Below are 18,346 nucleotides of genomic sequence, written 5' to 3'. Positions count from 1 at the left end.
TGCAAAATCTTACGCATCACAAGCTTCCTACCAGCCAGTCAGGAAGTTTTATCCCCTTCTACCCTGTGTGCTCATGCTCTGATGTAGAGATAGAAGCTGGGATTTGAGTAATATTTTCCTTTTCAGCCTTTTTGAAAATTTCAACATACAGCCCATATATAAAAGTATGTTAATCCTTTTAATGGTCTTCACTTGGACTTGCTGACAGTATAGAACACTGATGTCTTTCATCCATTCTGAAACGTTCCGAGCCATCATCCCGGAGACGCCCACCCTCACTCAGCCTGTGTTTCTCATGTTTGGACACTCTGCTGTCTGCTGGTGCCTTTCCCCTTGTTGGTCTTTCTCCTGAGGCAGAAGCAGCTTTGAGTTCTTTGTTTCCCTCTCTGTGTCCCAGCCTTGTTAGAGACTTTGCCCTGGTGTTTTTCCTCTCTCTCACCAAACTTTTGGCTTTTTAAAGATGATGTTTGTATATTTAATCTGGCATCTTTAGTTGTCCTCAGGGGGACTATTTGTCTGAACAACGCAGTACCTTATTACCAGGAGTGACCGTTCAGAGAGATCATGTGTGTCCTTTGATCCGATGTTTACTTATGCTAAGGAAAGGACAACACAGTACTTGCAGGAACATTCATTGCGTCACTGCTTATGGAAGGGGCACCTTTTGAATGAACAGGAGACTGGTGATTTTTAAAATATTTATCTATTTTTCTAATTGAAGGATAGTTGCTTTACAGAATTTTGTTGTTTTCTGTCAGACATCAGCATGAATCAGCCGTAGGTGAGGACTGGTGATTTGACCTGTGTAAGGGAGTCTGCAGACGTTGCTAGAAGCCTGCCACAGCTGCGTGTTACTGTGGACAGACGGCCGTCGTTGCCGTCTCATGGGGAGGTGTGTTAGTTTTAAGACGGCGCTCGGTGCCAGGGCCTTTCTTGTCGCCCCTGTGTACGCAGCACCCGGCGCGCCCCTGCTGGCCCCTGTGCAGAAGCCACTGGACTGCAGAGGGATGCCTGCGAGTCCCGGGGTCTGCTCTTGGAACCTTTGCTTTGGGTTCATAGTTGAAACTGTTTGCAATCTCTGTGCATGGCACCTTTAATATATTTGGAAATTTTCACTAAGGAGTCATACAGCTTTAGCTGCACTTGGAAGATTCACTGCAAGACCAGTGTTTATCAGGGTGTGAGCCAGGGACCCTGGGGAGCAGTGAGAACAGAAGCTGTAAGCGCCTGGCCTCTCCTCTCAGGGAGGCCGTCGTGTGAGCACACAGTTACACGAAGGGGCCCTTAGAGGCAAACGCTCTGGTACGTAGCTCTGTGTGGACCTGGGACAAGGCTTGGGACTTGAGCTGGGGTTCAGGAAAGTCGTAATCGGGAGTGGAGCTGAAGGATGAGTAGAAGTCTTAGAAGTTACCTAGGCAGCGTGGGGATCGGGGAGAGGGCAGTGTGTGCCAAGGGCTGTAATGGGGGAGGGTCTGAGGCTCCAGCCTTGGGAGAGTGCAAGGCGCTCAGTCGTGTCTGACTCTCTGCGCCCCCATAGTCCATGGAGTTCTCCAGGTCTAGAGACTGGAGTGGGTAGCCTTTCCCTTCTCCAGGTGATCTTCCCAACCCAGGCATTGAACCCAGGCCTCCCGCACTGCGGGTGGACGCTTTACCAGCTGCGGCACCAGGGAAGCCCCCAGCCCTGGGAGAGGGCCGGCACTGCTGGGTGGGGGGGCCCGGCGCGGGGCCAGTGGGGGACTGGGCCGCAGCCCTCCCGAGAGGCCCGCACCTTCATCCTCAGACCGGTGGTGCCTGTGCTGCATCCATGGAACGAGGGGCTTTGCAGCTCTGACGACGGTAAGGAGCTTGCGGTGGGGGTGCTGCCGGGTGGGCCCGGTGTAAGCACAGGGCTCTTCCCAGAGTCGGTAGTGGATGTGATGGCAGGCGCCATGGGCTCGTGATTCGAGTAGGGGTCAGGAAGCCAGGGGACGCAGGCCCTCCGGAAGCTGAAAAGGTGTGGGGACGGTCCTCCCCAGAGCCTGCAGAAGGAGCCAGCCAGACTGCTGTGGGCCTCGGATGCTCAGAGCTGTGGGAGAGGCAAGGTGTGCGGTGTGAGCATGAGGCTCAGGGTCCTTGTCGCAGGAGCGGGGAAGCTGAGCGCGCTCGTGGGGGAGATGCAGGCGCAGCTGCTGGCGGGGCCGGCCCAGGGCGGAGAGCTCTGGTCCTAGTGCTCGGAGCAGCGGTGGGCTGAAGGTTCTAGGTTCATCCTGCGTGAGTCTGAGGGGAGGAGTGTCGAGTGAGGAGTGTTTTGAGGAGACCGCTCTGCTCATACCGGAGGGACTGGATCGGAGGGACCGGTGTGGGCTCGTGAAGTCCAGGCAGCACTGGCTGGTGATGGCGGGGAGCGGGTCGGGCCAGCCGAGCAGCACTCGGGGTGTGGGGGCAGAGGGGCCGTGGCGAGTGGCTGGGCTCACGCTCCGGCTTCCGAAGCGTGGCCGTGCCCGTGAGGGCAGAGAGGCGGTTCTCTTGAGTGTGTGTGTGTGCGCCTGTGTGCACAGCGCACACAGAGCTCGCAGCAGCTTCTATCCCTGCTCTGTCTGTCTGCATGAAAACCGTGAGGTCACGTCCGGACCCCTGATTCTGGTCCAGCACCAGGGTTTCAGAGTGAGCGTTTTCTCATGTGCAGATTCAGAGTACTTCTGCTTTTGGTGTGATGAGGGTGGTATTTCATCTAGATAACTCTTGTTAAAAATTGTTTCTAAGTAGAAATCCGAGAACACACATTCAGTAAATTTCCATGAGGAACATTAGAATTATTTTGCATAATTAAAGGTAAATCATTTTTCCAAAATTGAAATTTAATAGCATTTCTGACCAGCTTGGTTCCAGACTGTGGGCCCCTGCCAGGTTTCTGCTGTTTTCACACAGCGGTTTCGAACTCGTCCTGGGATGTGTCTGTAGTTGTGATGAAAGGCCGTAGCACAGCCTCCCTTTTGTTTGGTGATATTTCTCTTGGTGATTTCCATTCCTCTCGGAACTTTTCTTCTGGGTTTAAAAGAATGGCCTTTATGGAGTTCTTAATAACTGAAGAAGGAAACAGTCAAATTAAGTTTAATTTTGTATTTGGAATACCAACCCTTACTTGGAGAAAGTGATCTGTAATTATCTATTTTGAAGGTTTAATTTTATGGTTACGTCAGTAATGTGGTAATTAAGCTCCTTTTCTGTGCTGTATAGAAATAGATTTTTTGATAAGCAGTGTTACGTTCTTCAGTTAAAATCCGTCATGTCCATGGTATAATATTTGGAGCCCTGAACCGCTGAGTTTTGGGGTTAGATTTTCGATTTGTTGATGCCAAAATAACGGGGTGACTTAGTAAAGAGAAACTAGCAGTTTTCATGGTTTCCTCTTTTTTCCAGTTCAAGTGAAACACTTTCATGTTAATAACCTAGAATGGAGAGGTAACAGGGAAATAAGCACAGCGAATTTTGAGGGGTGTGTCCTGTGCCACCTCTGAGTCGAGGCTCGGCTGTGCGCGGCGTGGTGCTCTGCCCTGGGTGGCCGTGTCCTTCCTCCGAGCGCTGCTCGCGGGCGTCGCCCGGGCCCCGCTGCTGGCGGGGCTGCGCATGCGCAGGTGCCCGAGGTGCGCAGCCCGGGCCTCTCTCTGGTTCCCGGTCCTCCCTCTGGCGGTGGACGCGGAGGCTGGACTCGACTCGTGCTGGGTCGGCTCCAGCCAGTGACCTGAAAATGTCAGCCCGTGTTGCATGTTAAACAGAGGAAGGGCTGAGGTTTAGACAATACACTTAGGCCTTTCGGGATTTTTCTTGTAGCATTTCTGTCTTCAAGTAGCAGCCTTCCAAATGCATGTCATCAAGGAGTGTGGGTCACGTTAGTGTGGTTAACGTGATGGCTCGTTCAGCAGCTCCGGGAGCCACGACTGCAGGTCTCTGAGCGGGAAGTGCGGCTGCCAGCCTTTGGTCTCTCTGGAGAGTCCGTGTCGCCTCGTGGCCCCGGCAGGCCCGGGCGCTGCCGGTGCCCCTCCTCTGTCATCACGTCCCTGCCCCGTCTCTCGGGGCTCCCTCGGCTGTGGAGCCTCAGCCCTTCCGTTTGTGCTGGAAAGGCCGATTCTGGATGGATAAGCCTGCCGGCCCTGAGAGAGGGAAGGGCCAGATTGTTTCTCCTGTTTAGGCTTGCATTGTCTCAGTTCTTACATTTGTAGAGCGGTCTGGGTACCCAGCCATCATTTAGAATTACAAATAATTTAATAAAATGTTGGAACCATTTGTAAATTCGGAACTGTCCACACCCTGAGTTTTGCTCAGTGTTTTGAAGATAGCGTGGTGAATTTAAGGGCTTCTTAGCCAAGTGCTTCTAGAAGGGGTGAGACTGGGAGGAAGTGCAACGGTGGGAGCATGGGACGGAGGCACAGACTGTGGCTTGGGAAGGGGAGGAGAGAGATGAGGGCGGACAGAAGCGCAGGCTTCCGAGAGCAGCAGCGGTCAGCAGTGAGGTGGCTAGACGGTTGGAAAGCTGTCGGGGGCGGGACTTGGAGAACAGCCTCCTGAAGTCAGTGCCCGGCGCCCTGCGAGGAACTCTGTTTCCCCAAAGAGGGAGAACAGCGCTGCCTCCTCTGCTCTTCAGGTTCAGAACAAGTTGTTGGTTCAACTGGAGGAAAATAGCCATGTTGTAATTATATAGCGAGGCCAGCTTTGAAACAGGGCATGTGTAGGGGAACGTGTAGGACAGCAGAAGAGAAGCAGGGACACGTGTGTGTCAGGCGGGAGCAGCGGCGGCAGGCAGAGGGAGAGATGGGGCGGAGCCACACAGCGCTGGGAGGAGCGGGCAGAGTGCCTCCAGAGAAGGACCCAGGAGGGCCAGCCCTGTGCTGAGGCTGGGAGAGACCGGGACGCTCCAGAGTTTACTTTGGAAATAAAGTTATTTCCCAATAAAAGTTTGTGTGCTGAGACTTTTGATGATTGTCAGTTTGTCAAGAATTTGTGGCATTGCTGGAGAGGAGCGTGTATATTTACAAGAGAACATTCACCGGGCTTCCCTGGTGGCTCAGGGGTAAAGAATCCGCCTGGCATGCAGGAGACCCCGGTTCTATCCCTGGGTCGAGAAGATCCCCTGGAGGAGGGCATAGCAACCCACTCCAATATTCTTGCCTGGAGAATCCCAAGGACAGAGGAGCCTGGCAAGCTACAGTCTATGGGATCACCAAGAGTCAGACACGACTGAGCAGCTAATACTTTTATTCACTCGTAGGACTAGGCAGAGCTCTCCTGGTGAGTCTTTGTCAGAGCAAAGACGGTCCCTCTCAGGACCCCTGTTCCCAAGGTGGTGTGTGGTGGTCTACTGCCGATTTGTTCCAGTAGCGAGGAGTGAACACTTAACAAATTGATGTGACTTTTCAAATCAGAGTCAGTTCTTTCAGCCAGTCATCTTTGTGCTGTGTGAGGGTGATGGGCTTTGCACTCTGCAGGTCTCTTGTCTTAGAGGTGGCCCGAGCCCGCAGCGCTGATGCGGGGATGTGGCGCTCAGCTCCTGTGCGTTGCTGGGGGTGGGCACGTCGGGAGCTTGCTAAGACTCTGCTCACAGTGTTAGCGGTGAGTGTGTGTGTGTTTGTGTGTACAGCTTGCTGTATATTTGCTGCATATATAAACTAGGTAAACATGGGGTTGTTTATCTTGCCTTTTTTCACATAAGAAATAGCATTGTATTTGTTTGTTTTGTCTGAATCCAGGTCCGAGGCCACCTGTAGCTAAATCAAGCAATGTGATATGCATCCCAGAGACAACCTATAAATATCCTGATTTGCCTGTAAGCCGGTGTAAGGAAGAGGTAACATGATTTTTCTCATGATGTAGTTTTGCTGTTTGCATGCCAGTGATCCAGCCCTTGGTTTCTAGTCTGAAAGTGACGAGGGGCCAGGCAGGCACCGGGAGGTGGCTCTGTGCAGTGACCCACAGAGGGCCTTCCTCCCGCCGTGCGCCACTCGTTCAGCTTCCCCGGAGCTCGCCTTTTCCTGTTTAATCCTTCGTCCTGTCTCCCCTGCTCTGCAGTAGATGTGAGTGGACACCTGCGGGCCCAGGGAGCTGCTGCCTTCAAGTCCCGCTGCCCAGACCTTTCAGAAAGTGGGTACTGCCTGCCCCTGGCCGCAGCCGCCTCTAGCATCCCACTGGGCTTCCTTTATACACTGGCTGTTTGTGTTGCCTGGTTATTGATCAGTCCTTGGTATATCATTTTATGAGCAATGTCAGGCAATACAGCAGCAAGATGATTGCATTTTTAAGTAGTTACGTGTTACTAGACCTGGTTGGGCTTCCCAGGTGGCGCTAGTGTTAAAGAATCTACCCGCCAGTGCAGGAGGTGTAAGAAATGCCTGTTTGATCTCTGGGCCTGGATGATGCCCTGGAGGAGGGCCCGGCTGCCCACGCCAGTGTCCTTGCCTGGAGACTCCCATGGGCAGAGGAGCCCGGCGGGCTGCAGTCCATGGGGTCACACAGAGTCAGACACGACTGAAGTGACTTAGCATGGCATAAACCTGGTTAAAAGTATATGCATTGAAATTGCAATTAACTGTACTAATGGAAGAAATGGTTACAGACGACAGTAAACTGTAAACGTTCCGAATTCAGTTTTGCTTTGTCTTAGATTGAATCGTGCATCTTGTGTAGAGTAGATATGCTTATTAATTTTAAGAGGCCAACATTAAAATCAGTTTGTGTTTCCTGACCATTTTGATGACTGGAGTGAAACTGAATGGTGTTTTGGGTGGGGGTGGGGGAGGGGTGGTAACCGGATTAGCGTTGTAGCGCTGCCCTTGCAGTCAGTGTGTGCAGCAGTGGAAGCTACTTGTTTTAAAGTGTGTCTGAAGAATTTCAAATGAGAATTGAGTGTACATTTGTTGTGTGTAACAACAGCTGTGTTTTCATCTTTCTTAGTAGAATTAAATGGAGGCTCAGCACACAATTTAAAAATAATAGAAATTTAGAGTTAACAAGAGCTATAGAAGTTCAGTTTGGTGTTTTCGTTTTTACGGATGGAGAAGCTGAGACCCGGGGGCGGGGAGCTTGGCCTGGATTTCTGTAGCCATTCGTTACTGCTCACAGCGGCCAGATGGCTTCAAGTGCAGTAACCACTAGTAACCTGTGTCCCTTTTGTGGTGTTCAGGTGGTTAGGTTAAGTATTCAACTTGTAAGGGTGAAGAGAAGAGAAATCCTGAAAGTCTTCCTGGGATTAAGCTTTCGGTTCGTAGGTGACGCTTTACAGCATTGTTGAGTCCGTGGCGAGTTTGAAGGAGTTCTCTTTTCCACTCCAGGTCATCTCTTTGATAGAAAGCAATTCCGTGGTGATCATCCACGGTGCCACAGGCAGCGGCAAGAGCACGCAGCTCCCGCAGTACGTCCTCGACCACTGTCTGCAGCGCTCTGCCTACTGCAACATTGTGGTCACCCAGCCGCGCAAGATCGGGGCCAGCAGCATCGCCCGCTGGATCAGCAGAGAGCGCGGCTGGGTTCTGGGTGGATTGGTGGGCTACCAGGTGAGCTTCTCCCCTTGTTGGTTTTGTCTTTGACGTAGGTCGATGATGGGATGTGATTTATTTTCTGCTGGGAGAGAAGAGCAGTCAGTTGCTTATGGAGCAGAATTACGGCATAATTTCAAAAATAGTGAAAATCAGAAGTTCTTGAAAAAAGCTTAATTTCCTTCTCAGTTGAGTATAAAAGAAGTGAGAATTCTCAGACTCATGGCTTTTATAATTTTATCTTTAATTATATCTTTATGTTGAAGAGGTCTTCATATATAGTCATCTCAACATCAAAATGATATGGGCAGTATGACTAGATAAGCCACTCTCTCCCCTCATCACCAAAGAAGAAGAAGAAAAATCAATTTGAGAATTTGTTAGTTTAGACCCTATAATTTTTTGCGGTTTATGATAATTTTTTGTTCCCTTTCTTACCTTCATTATGAAATTAACATTGCTTTCTTTGCAGTTAAATGTAAACCATTTAAATAGAAAACTCTCTGTTTTTTCCTTCCCCAATTTTAGGTAGGGTTGGAGAAAATAGCGACAGAAGACACCAAGTTAATTTATATGACAACGGGAGTCCTGCTCCAGAAGATAGTCAGTGCCAAGAGCTTGGTGGAATTCACACACATCTTCATTGACGAAGCAAGTGCTCCGCTCTTATGCTCTGTTTTTATTTGATGAGAACACAGTCCAAGTTACTTGTAAAGTGTCAGAAAGTTCTTTGAGCCTGTATCGGCTTGTTCTACTCATGAAAGTTGATTTGCTCTTTTTATCCTTTGGTCTTACTTGCAAAACACAGGTGAGGAGGTTGAGGAGAATGCAGAGATTCCTTGTTGAGACCGGGGGTTGGCAGACTGCAGTCCTCACGCCGAATTTGGCCCTTTCTGTTAATGCGGTTTCGTTGGCACACAGCTTTGCTGTGTTTATGAGCGCTGTGAGGCTACTGTGCAAGAGATGGGCGCTTGGGGCGGGGCCGTATGTGCCATGAAGCTGGACGCACTTGCTCTCTGGCCTTTCACAGCGAACGCCTGCTGACCCTGGTTTGGAGTATTAGCCACATCAGACAATTAAAAGAACTTTAATTGTCTGTAGGCGTTTTCAGCACCTTACAGATACTTTCCATCTAGTAAAACAAGAACAATAAGAACAATAAAAACATCTTTTAAGAAAATGAATAGATATTAATCTATTCACTTTTCTAAAAAAAAAATCCCTAATAATGTACTGTGAACCCTTTCTTTGTGCCAGTCTTAGCTGTCTCAACTTTTCACCATAAGGATAGAATATTTTAATTGATTTTAATTTGATTTGACTTTATTCTGTCTTCTTTTAGCCATGCCATGGGGCTTGTGGAATCTTAGTTCCCCAACTAGGGATTGAACCTGTGCCCTCTGTGTTGAGTGTCGAGTCCTATCCACTGGACCTCCAGGGGATTCTATTGGATTCTATTCCAATTTTGATTCTATGTTAAACAAGGGTTTTTTGAGGTGAAGTGATGTTGTGTTCAAACAGTTTTCCCACAAGTTCTGGAAGTAACTCCCCCTAGACTCTGGAGTTTTAAACCTCAGCAGGAGTTATGCCTCGAGAAGCTTCACGGGTTTCTTGAGGCCTTGGAAACAGCAGATAAGTGGGATCTGTGGGAGGCTGTGAGGTGGCGCGTCTGACGGAGGCTGGAGTGAGGCCCCCTGCGTGGCTCTCTTGGGCAGGTCTCCCCACCCTCCTGGTGCGTGTGTGGTCAGCATGGAACCGAAACGTGCTGTCGGCGGGAATCACGAGTCTAGAACAGGAATAGAGAAGGGTGCCATTTGAGCCAAACTGACGCCGATTGCCTGGGAGACCCAGATTCACGAGGCACTTGAGTTGTGTTCTGGGCTACAAGGTGGGGGCCTGGAAAGGCAAAACCAGAAACGTAACGGCAGCTGTTGTCCAGAGTTAGGATTGGAGCTGGGGAGAAGGAAGGGTGCTAGAGGGCTGCTTGGGGTTAGACGGCTGCAGAGTTAGAGAGACCTGAGACCACGGGGTTGCTGCTGGCAGGAACCGTCTGAGAATGCGGGTGGAGGCCTGGAGTCTGGGACAGTTAAGGACACGTAGATCCTCGGGGCGTCGGGCAGGCTGGATTCATGTCCACAGTGGCCACCCTGCTCCACCCTGGATGACTGAACCGCAGTTACTCCATTTTGACTCAAATGCATCCTCTTCTTTAGTGGACAAAGAAGATACTTGATGCCTGTGTGACAGGCCACAAAACAAGGCTGCTCTGATTAGTGTAAAGTCCAAGCCATGCCATGTGTAAGCCAGAATGACTTGCCCACACCTCAGTGTGTGGGAATGTCTTCCGTCGGTGCTGCAGGTGAAGCTGCGTGGGTGCGTTTACCAGGTCGTGTCCGCGCACCTGCTTTGCGGCCCTCTTGGGTGTCTGGGGCGGGGAAATGCGGAACAGGGGGACGTGCAGGGTGGTTCGTGTTTTCGTCACGACTTTGGGCAGTTTTGAGTATCTTTAGCTGGTGATGAAATCAAACTTCGGCAGTATGCCCAAGGCTGGTGTCAGTATGATAAAGTTCACAGGAGTCACTGTTAGTCACTGAGCCTTTCACTCAGGCCTCCAGGTAGCATGGCAAGGCTCACCCTGGGTAACCTACTCCCGAGTCTCTGCTGCCCAAGCTTCTGGTTGTTTCTGTAGACCCAGCATCTTTCTGACTGTGGAAGGAGGTGTTTCTGCACACGCACCCCTGAGTGACGCGGACAAGCCTGTGTGCGCTGTGGTACTGGCTTCATTCTTTCCCGAAGCTGCATGATGGTAGCTGAACACGTCAGCTGCACTCTGCGGGAACTTGCCCCCCACGGGAGCGTCTTGTCACTTGGCGCTGTGATAACTTTGCTTAAAGAATAAACAGGTTTGGATAGGCCTGAAGTTTTATGTTTACAAAGAATATTGTTCCTGTTGTGTGGGATGATTTGAATTTCAAAACAAATGTAAGAGCAAAAGTTGAAGACAGCCAGGCAGTTGAAAATGGAATGCCGCTGTTCAGTGTGCCTGACTCTTTGCAGCTCCATAGAGTGCAGCACGTCAGGCTTCCCTGTCCTTCAGTGTCTCCCAGAGTTGGCTCAAACTCATGTCCATTGAGTCGATGATGCCATCCAACCGTCTCTTCCTCTGTTTTCCCCTTCTTCTGCCTTCAGTCTTTGCCAGCATCAGGGTCTTTTCCAGTGAGTTGGCTCTTTGCCTTAGGTGGCCAAAGTATTGGAGCGTCATCATCAGTCCTTCCAGTGAGTATTCGGGGTTGATTTCCTTTAGGATTGACTGGTTTGATCAGCTTGCAGTCCAAGGGACTCCCAAGAGTCTTCTCCAGCACCACAGTTAGAAGGCATCAATTCTTTGGCACTCAGCCTTCTTTATGGTCCAACTCTCACATCTCTACATGATTACTGGAAAAACCATAGCTTTGACTAGATGGGCCTTTGTTGGCAAAGTGATGTCTCTGCTTTTTAATACTGTCTAGGTTTGTCCTAGCTTTTCTTTCAAGGACCAAGCATCTTTTATTAATTTCATGGCTGCAGTCACCATCTGCAGTGATTTTGGAGCCCGAGAAAATAAGGTCTGTCACTGTTTCCATTTTTCCTGATCTATTTGCCATGATGTGATGGGACTGGATGTCATGATCTTCATTTTTTGAATGTTGAGTGTTAAGCTTTTTTACTGCCCCCTTTCACCATCATCAAGAGGCTCTTTAGTTTTGCTTTCTGTCATAAGGGTCATATCATTTGCATATCTGAGGTTATTGATATTTCTCCTGGCAATCTTGATTCAAGCTTGTGCTTCATCCAGCCCAGCATTTTGCATGATATACTCTGCATATAAGTTAAATAAGCAGGGAATGAAATGGTCATGTCCTTAACTTCTTAGCTCTGGAAAGAGAATGAGCTCACTTCAGGTGAATCATTCATTCAGTAAATGATTTTGATAAATGATTTCAATAAATCATTCAGTGAATCATTTTAACCATTCATTCAATCTGTAGCGTACCTGCCTCATTAGGTGCTGAGGTCATAAAGTTGGAGAAGCAGTAGTTTCTGCTCTCAGCCTCTCTGCTGGGGGGACACATGTCTGCTCAGGTGTGATTATGTGGACGCAGGAATGCCAGCATTGGGGAGAGGACCCTGGGGTGGAGGGCCGAGTGGGTCCTCAGGCAGGAGGGGCAGCCCAGCCTCCAGCAGCAGGAGAAGCGGCTGTGTGAAGTCTGAGCTGTGGGGGCTCGTCAGGATGGCATGGGGGCTGGGGGCCTCGGTGCTGAGGAGGCCCACCTGGGGCTCTTCACTGAGGACAGCCTTTGTTTCTGCTTCTCAAGTCCAAGGCAGCACGTTGGTGTTGAGGCGCTGCTCTCTACGCTGAGTTTGGTAAGAGAGTGAGAGTTAGGTTTCTAAGATGTCCGGCCAGAGACGCAGCAGTGAGCCTCTCGCCCTGCGGAGCAGGGGCTCCCTCTCTGAGACTCAGGAGCTCGTCTTTCCGCGTCAGCAGAGATGTGGCCCAGGGAGGAATCCCCTGTGCCCTGTGCCCAGGGCAGCCCTGCTCAGTGTGAGATGTCCCACACTGAGTGACTCAGCCCTTGGCGTTAGTTGGTGGGCGTGGGCGGGGCTGGGGTGGGCAGGCCCCGGGGGATGGGGGGGGGGGGGGTTTCCTGCTGGAAGGCCGCTGTCTGAGCGGGGCTGTGTGGGGCAGTTTCCCCTGGGGCCCCCCAGCCCCGTGTCCCAGACGCTCCTGCAAGGCTCCCTGCTGCCCTCTGCTCCTCCCCAGCCCTGCCCTGCCTGCTCCTGCCAAGCCAGCTCTTCCCAGGGCAGGGGCTGTGGGCCGGGGGTGGCCGCGGGAGGCTGCTCTGTGCTTCTCTGTCTTGTCTCAGGGACGGGGGGGCGCTGTTGGCATTGAGCGGTCGGGGCTGAGAGTGCTAGACGTGCCCCTGCCCGGATGCCAGTTGGGTCCTACCGGGGCCCCGGGGGGTGGAGGGGGGACAGTGACCCACATGCCTCTCCTGAACGTCCTGGTTTGGGGGCTGAATGGTGGCATCCATCGCGGAACTTTGACCCCAGCCCTGGGCACGGCGGTGAGCCCCTTCCCCCCAGTCACTCCACACTGACATGCCTTCCCCCGTGGGGGCCTCCCTTCTTATTTTGTAGGTACATGAGCGAACTGAAGAAATGGATTTCCTGTTGCTAGTTGTCCGCAGACTTTTAAGAACAAATTCACGTTTTGTGAAGGTAAAGTTGATTTCATGAGTAACTGAAATATTCAGGGTTAGATTTATGATGTAGTTTTGTTCAGTAGAAACGGTTGAAAGCAGTGACTCTTAAAATCATTGTCTCTGCAGTCCTCCAGACCTTGCCAAGAAGCTGGCTTAGAGGACCTTCTCTTAGGATCAGACAGTGGAAGAGTTTTTGGTTATTATGTTGCATTAAATTGTAAAATATTCTCCAGGCTACAGAAAATAATGAAATGCTGGGTATTAGAGCACAACTGGGCTGAATGAAAACCAGAATTTGAGGGCATGTGACTCTGTTGTCTCTTTTATAAGCAGCAGTGAGTCGCACTGAAGTTACTGGTTACGTGCCCTGCTTTTATAGGAGACTTACGTTAGGAGCTAACCGAAAGTCTGTGGGAATAGCCAACATTCTTTACATTTTATCTGAACAGAAAGGATGAGGACGTGAACTTGACCAGAGTAGCAGAGGGTTTGTAATTATTACGCAGTCTAGACACAGGTCAGCCCAGCTCTGCTCTGCAGGAGTCTCCCAGAGTGGTGGTGACGGGCGCGGTCATTCACCATGGGAAGGGCTGTGGGAGGACTTGCTGTCTCTGGAAAGCAGGTGCCCGCTAGACCAGACGGTATCTTGTCGGCACGTGTTCCATCTCTCGGCTTAGGGAGACTTTCCTCCCTCCCCACCTTCCAGGGTGGGGACGTCAGCCTTGGGAGGGTCACAGTCTCACCTGGTGGGCGCTGAGGAAGTAGAACCCAAGGTTTGCAGTGGGCTGACCTAGTGCTTAAGACAGGCTTCCCTGATAGCTCAGCTGGTAAAGAATCCGCCTGCAATGCAGGAGACCCTGGCTCGATTCCTGGGTCGGGAAGATCCCCTGGAGAAGGGGTTGGCTCCCTACTCCAGTATTCTGGGGTTTCCCTGGTGGCTCAGCTGGTAAAGAATCCGCCTGCAATGCGGGAGACCTGGGTTTGATCCCTGGGTTGGGAAGATTTCCTGGAGAAGGGAAAGGCTACCCACTCCAGTATTCTGGCCTGGAGAATTCCATGGACTGCACAGTCCATGGGTCTCAAAGAGTCAGACACGACTGAGAGACTCTCACTTTCACTGCTTAAGAGGGCCATCACAGGATGGAGAGAATCAGCAGAACCAGACCTTTCTTGACGGTCACTTTAAAAAAAAAAAAATTTTATATATCTATTTACTTTAGGCTGCGCTGGGTCTCCATGGCGTGTGGGCTTTGTCTAGTTGCCACGAGAAGGGGCTGCTCTCTAGCTGCGGCGTGAGGGCGTCTCACTGTGGAGGCCTCTCTTGTTGGGGCGCCCGGGCTCTGGGGTGCCCAGGCCTCAGCGGTTGCAGTTCTGGGCTCTGGAGCACAGGCTCAGTAGTCGGGCCCAAAGGCTTGGTGGCTCCACGGTGTGTGGGATCTTCCTGGATCAGGGATTGGACCCGGGTCGCCTGCATTGGCAGCAGCTTCCTCGTGGCTGAGCCAGCAGGGAAACCTGTGACTGTCATTCTAAGACTAATTTTTACTGTGAGATGATGACTGGATTGCAGGCTTGTTTTTTTTTTACTTTTTAGGAGTTAAGAGTGTTGGTAAATTTAAAAAAATCTACCACACTGTTGAAAATGGTGCTCAGGAATTTGGTACTGATCATATGCGTAGTAGGAAATGCCTTGTCAGTTTGTGTTTTCATGATTTATTAAAAAAATATAGGAAGCATAATGCTTTCTGAATATAGAACCTTGTAATGGTGTATGTAGTTGGGCTAAGAAACTAGAAGTCAGGTTCTGTATGGCTTTGAAACTCTTCAAACTTCCTCCCTTACTCCTTTTTAAAGGGAGCTGCCGTGGGGGCCTTAGACGCAGCACGAGCCTGGGCAGATGGGCCTTCCGGGCCCCCTTCTGCTCCGCACCCAGCCCTCCAGAGGGCCCCGGCTTTGTGCCGTCACCGCTGGCTGCCCAGACTCAGCCCGGGGCCCCCAGACAAGCAGGTGTCTGGGCAGGCTGCTGAGCGTCTGTGGGATGAGCAAGAGCCGCAGGGAGGGTGCAGGGCGGGGAGGCGGGGCAGCCTGGGCCGGCTGCGGCTGTGAGCAGTGCACATTCGCGCTCAGGCGGACAGAAGCCCTGAAGCGCCCTCGCCTGGCGTCTCGGCAGATGCGTTAGACGTCCTCTGCTGTGACGGCCGTGCCCCGGGGGCCGCTCATAGCACCCACAGGGCCTCACAGAGCCTGGCTTCTGAGTGACCTGGGTCCGTGGGGTTTTGACCTTTTGTATCTGACATCAGAGGGGAAATACAGACTTTCTGTCTGCCCAATGAATGTATTAATAATGTCTGTGTAAAGTTTTTACTTCTGTGCAAAGACTCAGACTTCAGAAATGTAGCCGGCAGACAGCTGTGTCTGCCTCCGGCTCAGCACTTTGGAGCCTGGCAGACAGTGCAGACCCCATGGAGTGCTGCGGCCACCTCCAGGGCACAGCTGGCGGGCTGCGGATGCCGCTGTGGGCATTCACGGCTGAGTTCTTCAGGATATCATCCCAGATTTGCTTTCTGGCAAAACTGAAACCTGCAGGGAGTCCCCGAGCCTCTGCCATCCCACTCGGTTGGGACTGGTTGCTGGGCGCCTCCCGCTTCTCCGCTTAGGGTCAAGGTTTCCTGGCTCCTTTGTCTTCCCCTTTGCTGCTCTGCTCCCTCAGCTTTCTGAAACACACTGTCTAGAGCTTATTCTGTCCTAAACTAGTTTTCTGATGCAAAGTGTCCTTTTAGGTAAATGGTTGTAATCGAGCTTTATTGGAGAAGTATAGTTTCTCACTTGAAAAAGTAACTGAAGAGAAATTGTAGAAGTTGACATCTCTGAGCAGTCCTAGATTGTAATAATTTGTATTACACTGAGATCGAGTCAGAGTGTGCAGCTAAAGCTGCGGGAATTCCGGAAGCGGAGAAGCCTGGCCTCCTGACGAGCCTCTCGGTTGCCACCACCAGCGGCGCCACTTCGTCTCCTCAACGATCTCTCCTCCAGGTTATCCTCATGTCAGCCACCATCAACTGCAGAGAGTTTGCAGATTACTTTGCTGTTCCTGTTCAGAACAAGATGAATCCAGCTTACGTCTTTGAAGTGGAAGGAAAGCCCTTTTCAATTGAGGAGTATTATCTCGACGATTTGGAGCACGTTCATCACAGCAGGGTATGTTGGAATGCGTTGTTTGTTTTACAGTGAATGTACTTTTGTATTTGATCACATCTGCATTCATTAGCTACAATTGCAAACCTCTATTGGAGCTTAAAATTGGAGCAGGGCGATGGTGTAGAACGGGCCTGGAGAAGAATGAGAGGAAGGAAACGCCTGGGTTTGTTGTCATAAACTGTGAGCGTAATAAACCTCACATTGTATATCCTGGTGAAAATTATTCAGACTGGTTTTACACTTTGTTGAAGAATAAAATGTAGCCGTTTGATTCACTGCAAAACTTTAGATTCAGCTGGGGGTGGGTGGTAACTTTATTTTAGTTAAAATTTCTAGTGTAAGTTGTGTTGCTGAAACTAAACGAAGAGCCTTGTGGGGACTGTGCACGGTGATCCATTCCTGAGAGAGGCTGCAGGCGTTTCACGCTCGTTTTCACGTGGGTTATCCATTCACGGGGTCGGAAGATCGGCAAGTACTTGCAGGTATAAAGTAGTTCCTTCCTACTGCCCAGTTCCCCTGCCAACAAGAGGACACGATTGTGAGCAGTTTCTTTGGATCCTTGCACTAAATTTTTATGCTGTAGAAGCAAATATGGATGTGCTGTTTCTCTTTTTTATAGAATGATTTCATTCTATGTGCATCTTGCTGTTTTTCACTTAACTTTGCACATTTTTTACATATCATTATATGATTTCCTCATTCCCTTTTCAGAGCTATAGAACATTCTTTTATGTGAGTATAAATATTTTTTTATTTACTGAAGTATAGTTGATTTATAATATTGTAAAGAAACCCTGGCCTATAACATATACTTTCACGTGTGCAAAGATGTATGCATGTGAATGCTAACATTACATCTATGCGTGTATGTTTATATTCTTTTTCATATTCTTCTCCATCATAGTTTATCACGGGATATTGAATGCAGTTCCCTATGCTCCGCTGTGGGACTTTGTGCTTCACTTTGTATGTGGTAGTTTGTGTCTGCTGATCCCAAACTCCTAATTTATCCCCCTCCCTCCCGCTCACCTTCCCCTTTGGTAACCATACATTTGTTTTCTGTGCCTGTGAGTCGGTTTCTGGTTTGTAGATACCTTCATTGATATGGCCTTACAAATAGCTGTAAAAGAAGAGAGGCGAAAAGCAAAGGAGAAAAGGAAAGCTATAAGCATCTGAATGCAGAGTTCCAAAGAATAGCAAGAAGAGATAAGAAAGCCTTCTTGAGCGATCAATGCAAAGAAATAGAGGAAAAGAACAGAATGGGAAAGACTAGAGATCTCTTCAAGAAAATTAGAGATACCAAGGGAACATTTCATGCAAAGATGGGCTTGATAAAGGACAAAAATGGTATGGACCTAACAGAAGCAGAAGCTATTAAGAAGAGGTGGCAAGAATACACGGAAGAAGTGTGCAAAAAAGATTTTCATAACCCAGATAATCATGATGATGTGATCACTAATCTAGAGCCAGACATCTTGGAAAGTGAAGTCAAGTGGGCCTTAGAAAGCATCACTACGAACAAAGCTGGTGGAGGTGACAGAATTCCAGTTGAGCTGTTTCAAATCCTGAAAGATGATGCTGTGAAAGTGCCGCACTCAATATGCCAGCAAATTTGGACAACTCAGCAGTGGCCACAGGACTGGAAAAGGTCAGTTTTCATTCCAATCCCAAAGAAAGGCAATGCCAAAGAATGCTCAAACTACCGCACAATTGCACTCATCTCACATGCTAGTAAAGTAATGCTCAAAATTCTCCAAGCCAGGCTTCAGCAATACGTGAACCGTGAACTCCCTGATGTTCAAGCTGGTTTTAGAAAAGGCAGAGGAACCAGAGATCAAATTGCCAACATCCGCTGGATCATGGAAAAAGCAAGAGAGTTCCAGAAAACATCTATTTCTGCTTTCTTGACTATGCCAAAGCCTTTGACTGTGTGGATCACAAGAAACTGTGGAACATTCTGAAAGAGATGGGAATACCAGACCACCTAACCTGCCTCTTGAGAAACCTATATGCAGGTCAGGAAGCAACAGTTAGAACTGGACGTGGAACAACAGACTGGTTCCAAATAGGAAAAGGAGTACGTCAAAGCTGTATGTTGTCACCCTGCTTATTTACCTTATATGCAGAGTACATCATGAGAAATGCTGGACTGGAAGAAACACAAGCTGGAATCAAGATTGCCGGGAGAAATATCAATAACCTCAGATATGCAGATGACACCACCCTTATGGCAGAAAGTGAAGAGGAACTAAAAAGCCTCTTGATGAAAGTGAAAGAGGAGAGCGAAAAAGTTGGCTTAAAGCTCAACATTCAGAAAATGAAGATCATGGCATCTGGTCCCATCACTCCATGGGAAATAGATGGGGAAACAGTGGAGACAGTGTCAGACTTTATTTTGGGGGG

At 49.8% G+C, this 18,346-nt stretch overlaps 1 protein-coding gene across 1 annotated transcript in view; it reads left to right on the top strand.

The window, feature by feature from the left end:
• The first annotated feature begins 2,373 nt into the window (after positions 1 to 2,373).
• The window catches only part of TDRD9 (tudor domain containing 9), an 89,121-nt gene continuing 73,148 nt past the window's right edge, over positions 2,374 to 18,346 (top strand). The window contains exons 1-6 of the mRNA XM_040257606.1: positions 2,374 to 2,482; positions 5,724 to 5,821; positions 7,302 to 7,523; positions 8,034 to 8,156; positions 12,684 to 12,764; positions 15,779 to 15,943. Coding sequence (XP_040113540.1) covers positions 2,374 to 2,482; positions 5,724 to 5,821; positions 7,302 to 7,523; positions 8,034 to 8,156; positions 12,684 to 12,764; positions 15,779 to 15,943 — 798 coding nt within the window. The remainder of the gene's footprint in view (positions 2,483 to 5,723; positions 5,822 to 7,301; positions 7,524 to 8,033; positions 8,157 to 12,683; positions 12,765 to 15,778; positions 15,944 to 18,346) is intronic.

This window comes from Oryx dammah, unplaced genomic scaffold (genome assembly GCF_014754425.2).
Source record: "Oryx dammah isolate SB20612 unplaced genomic scaffold, SCBI_Odam_1.1 HiC_scaffold_16, whole genome shotgun sequence".
NCBI classification, from domain to species: Eukaryota; Metazoa; Chordata; class Mammalia; order Artiodactyla; family Bovidae; genus Oryx; species Oryx dammah.
This window is presented reverse-complemented; position numbering and strand designations above follow the sequence as displayed.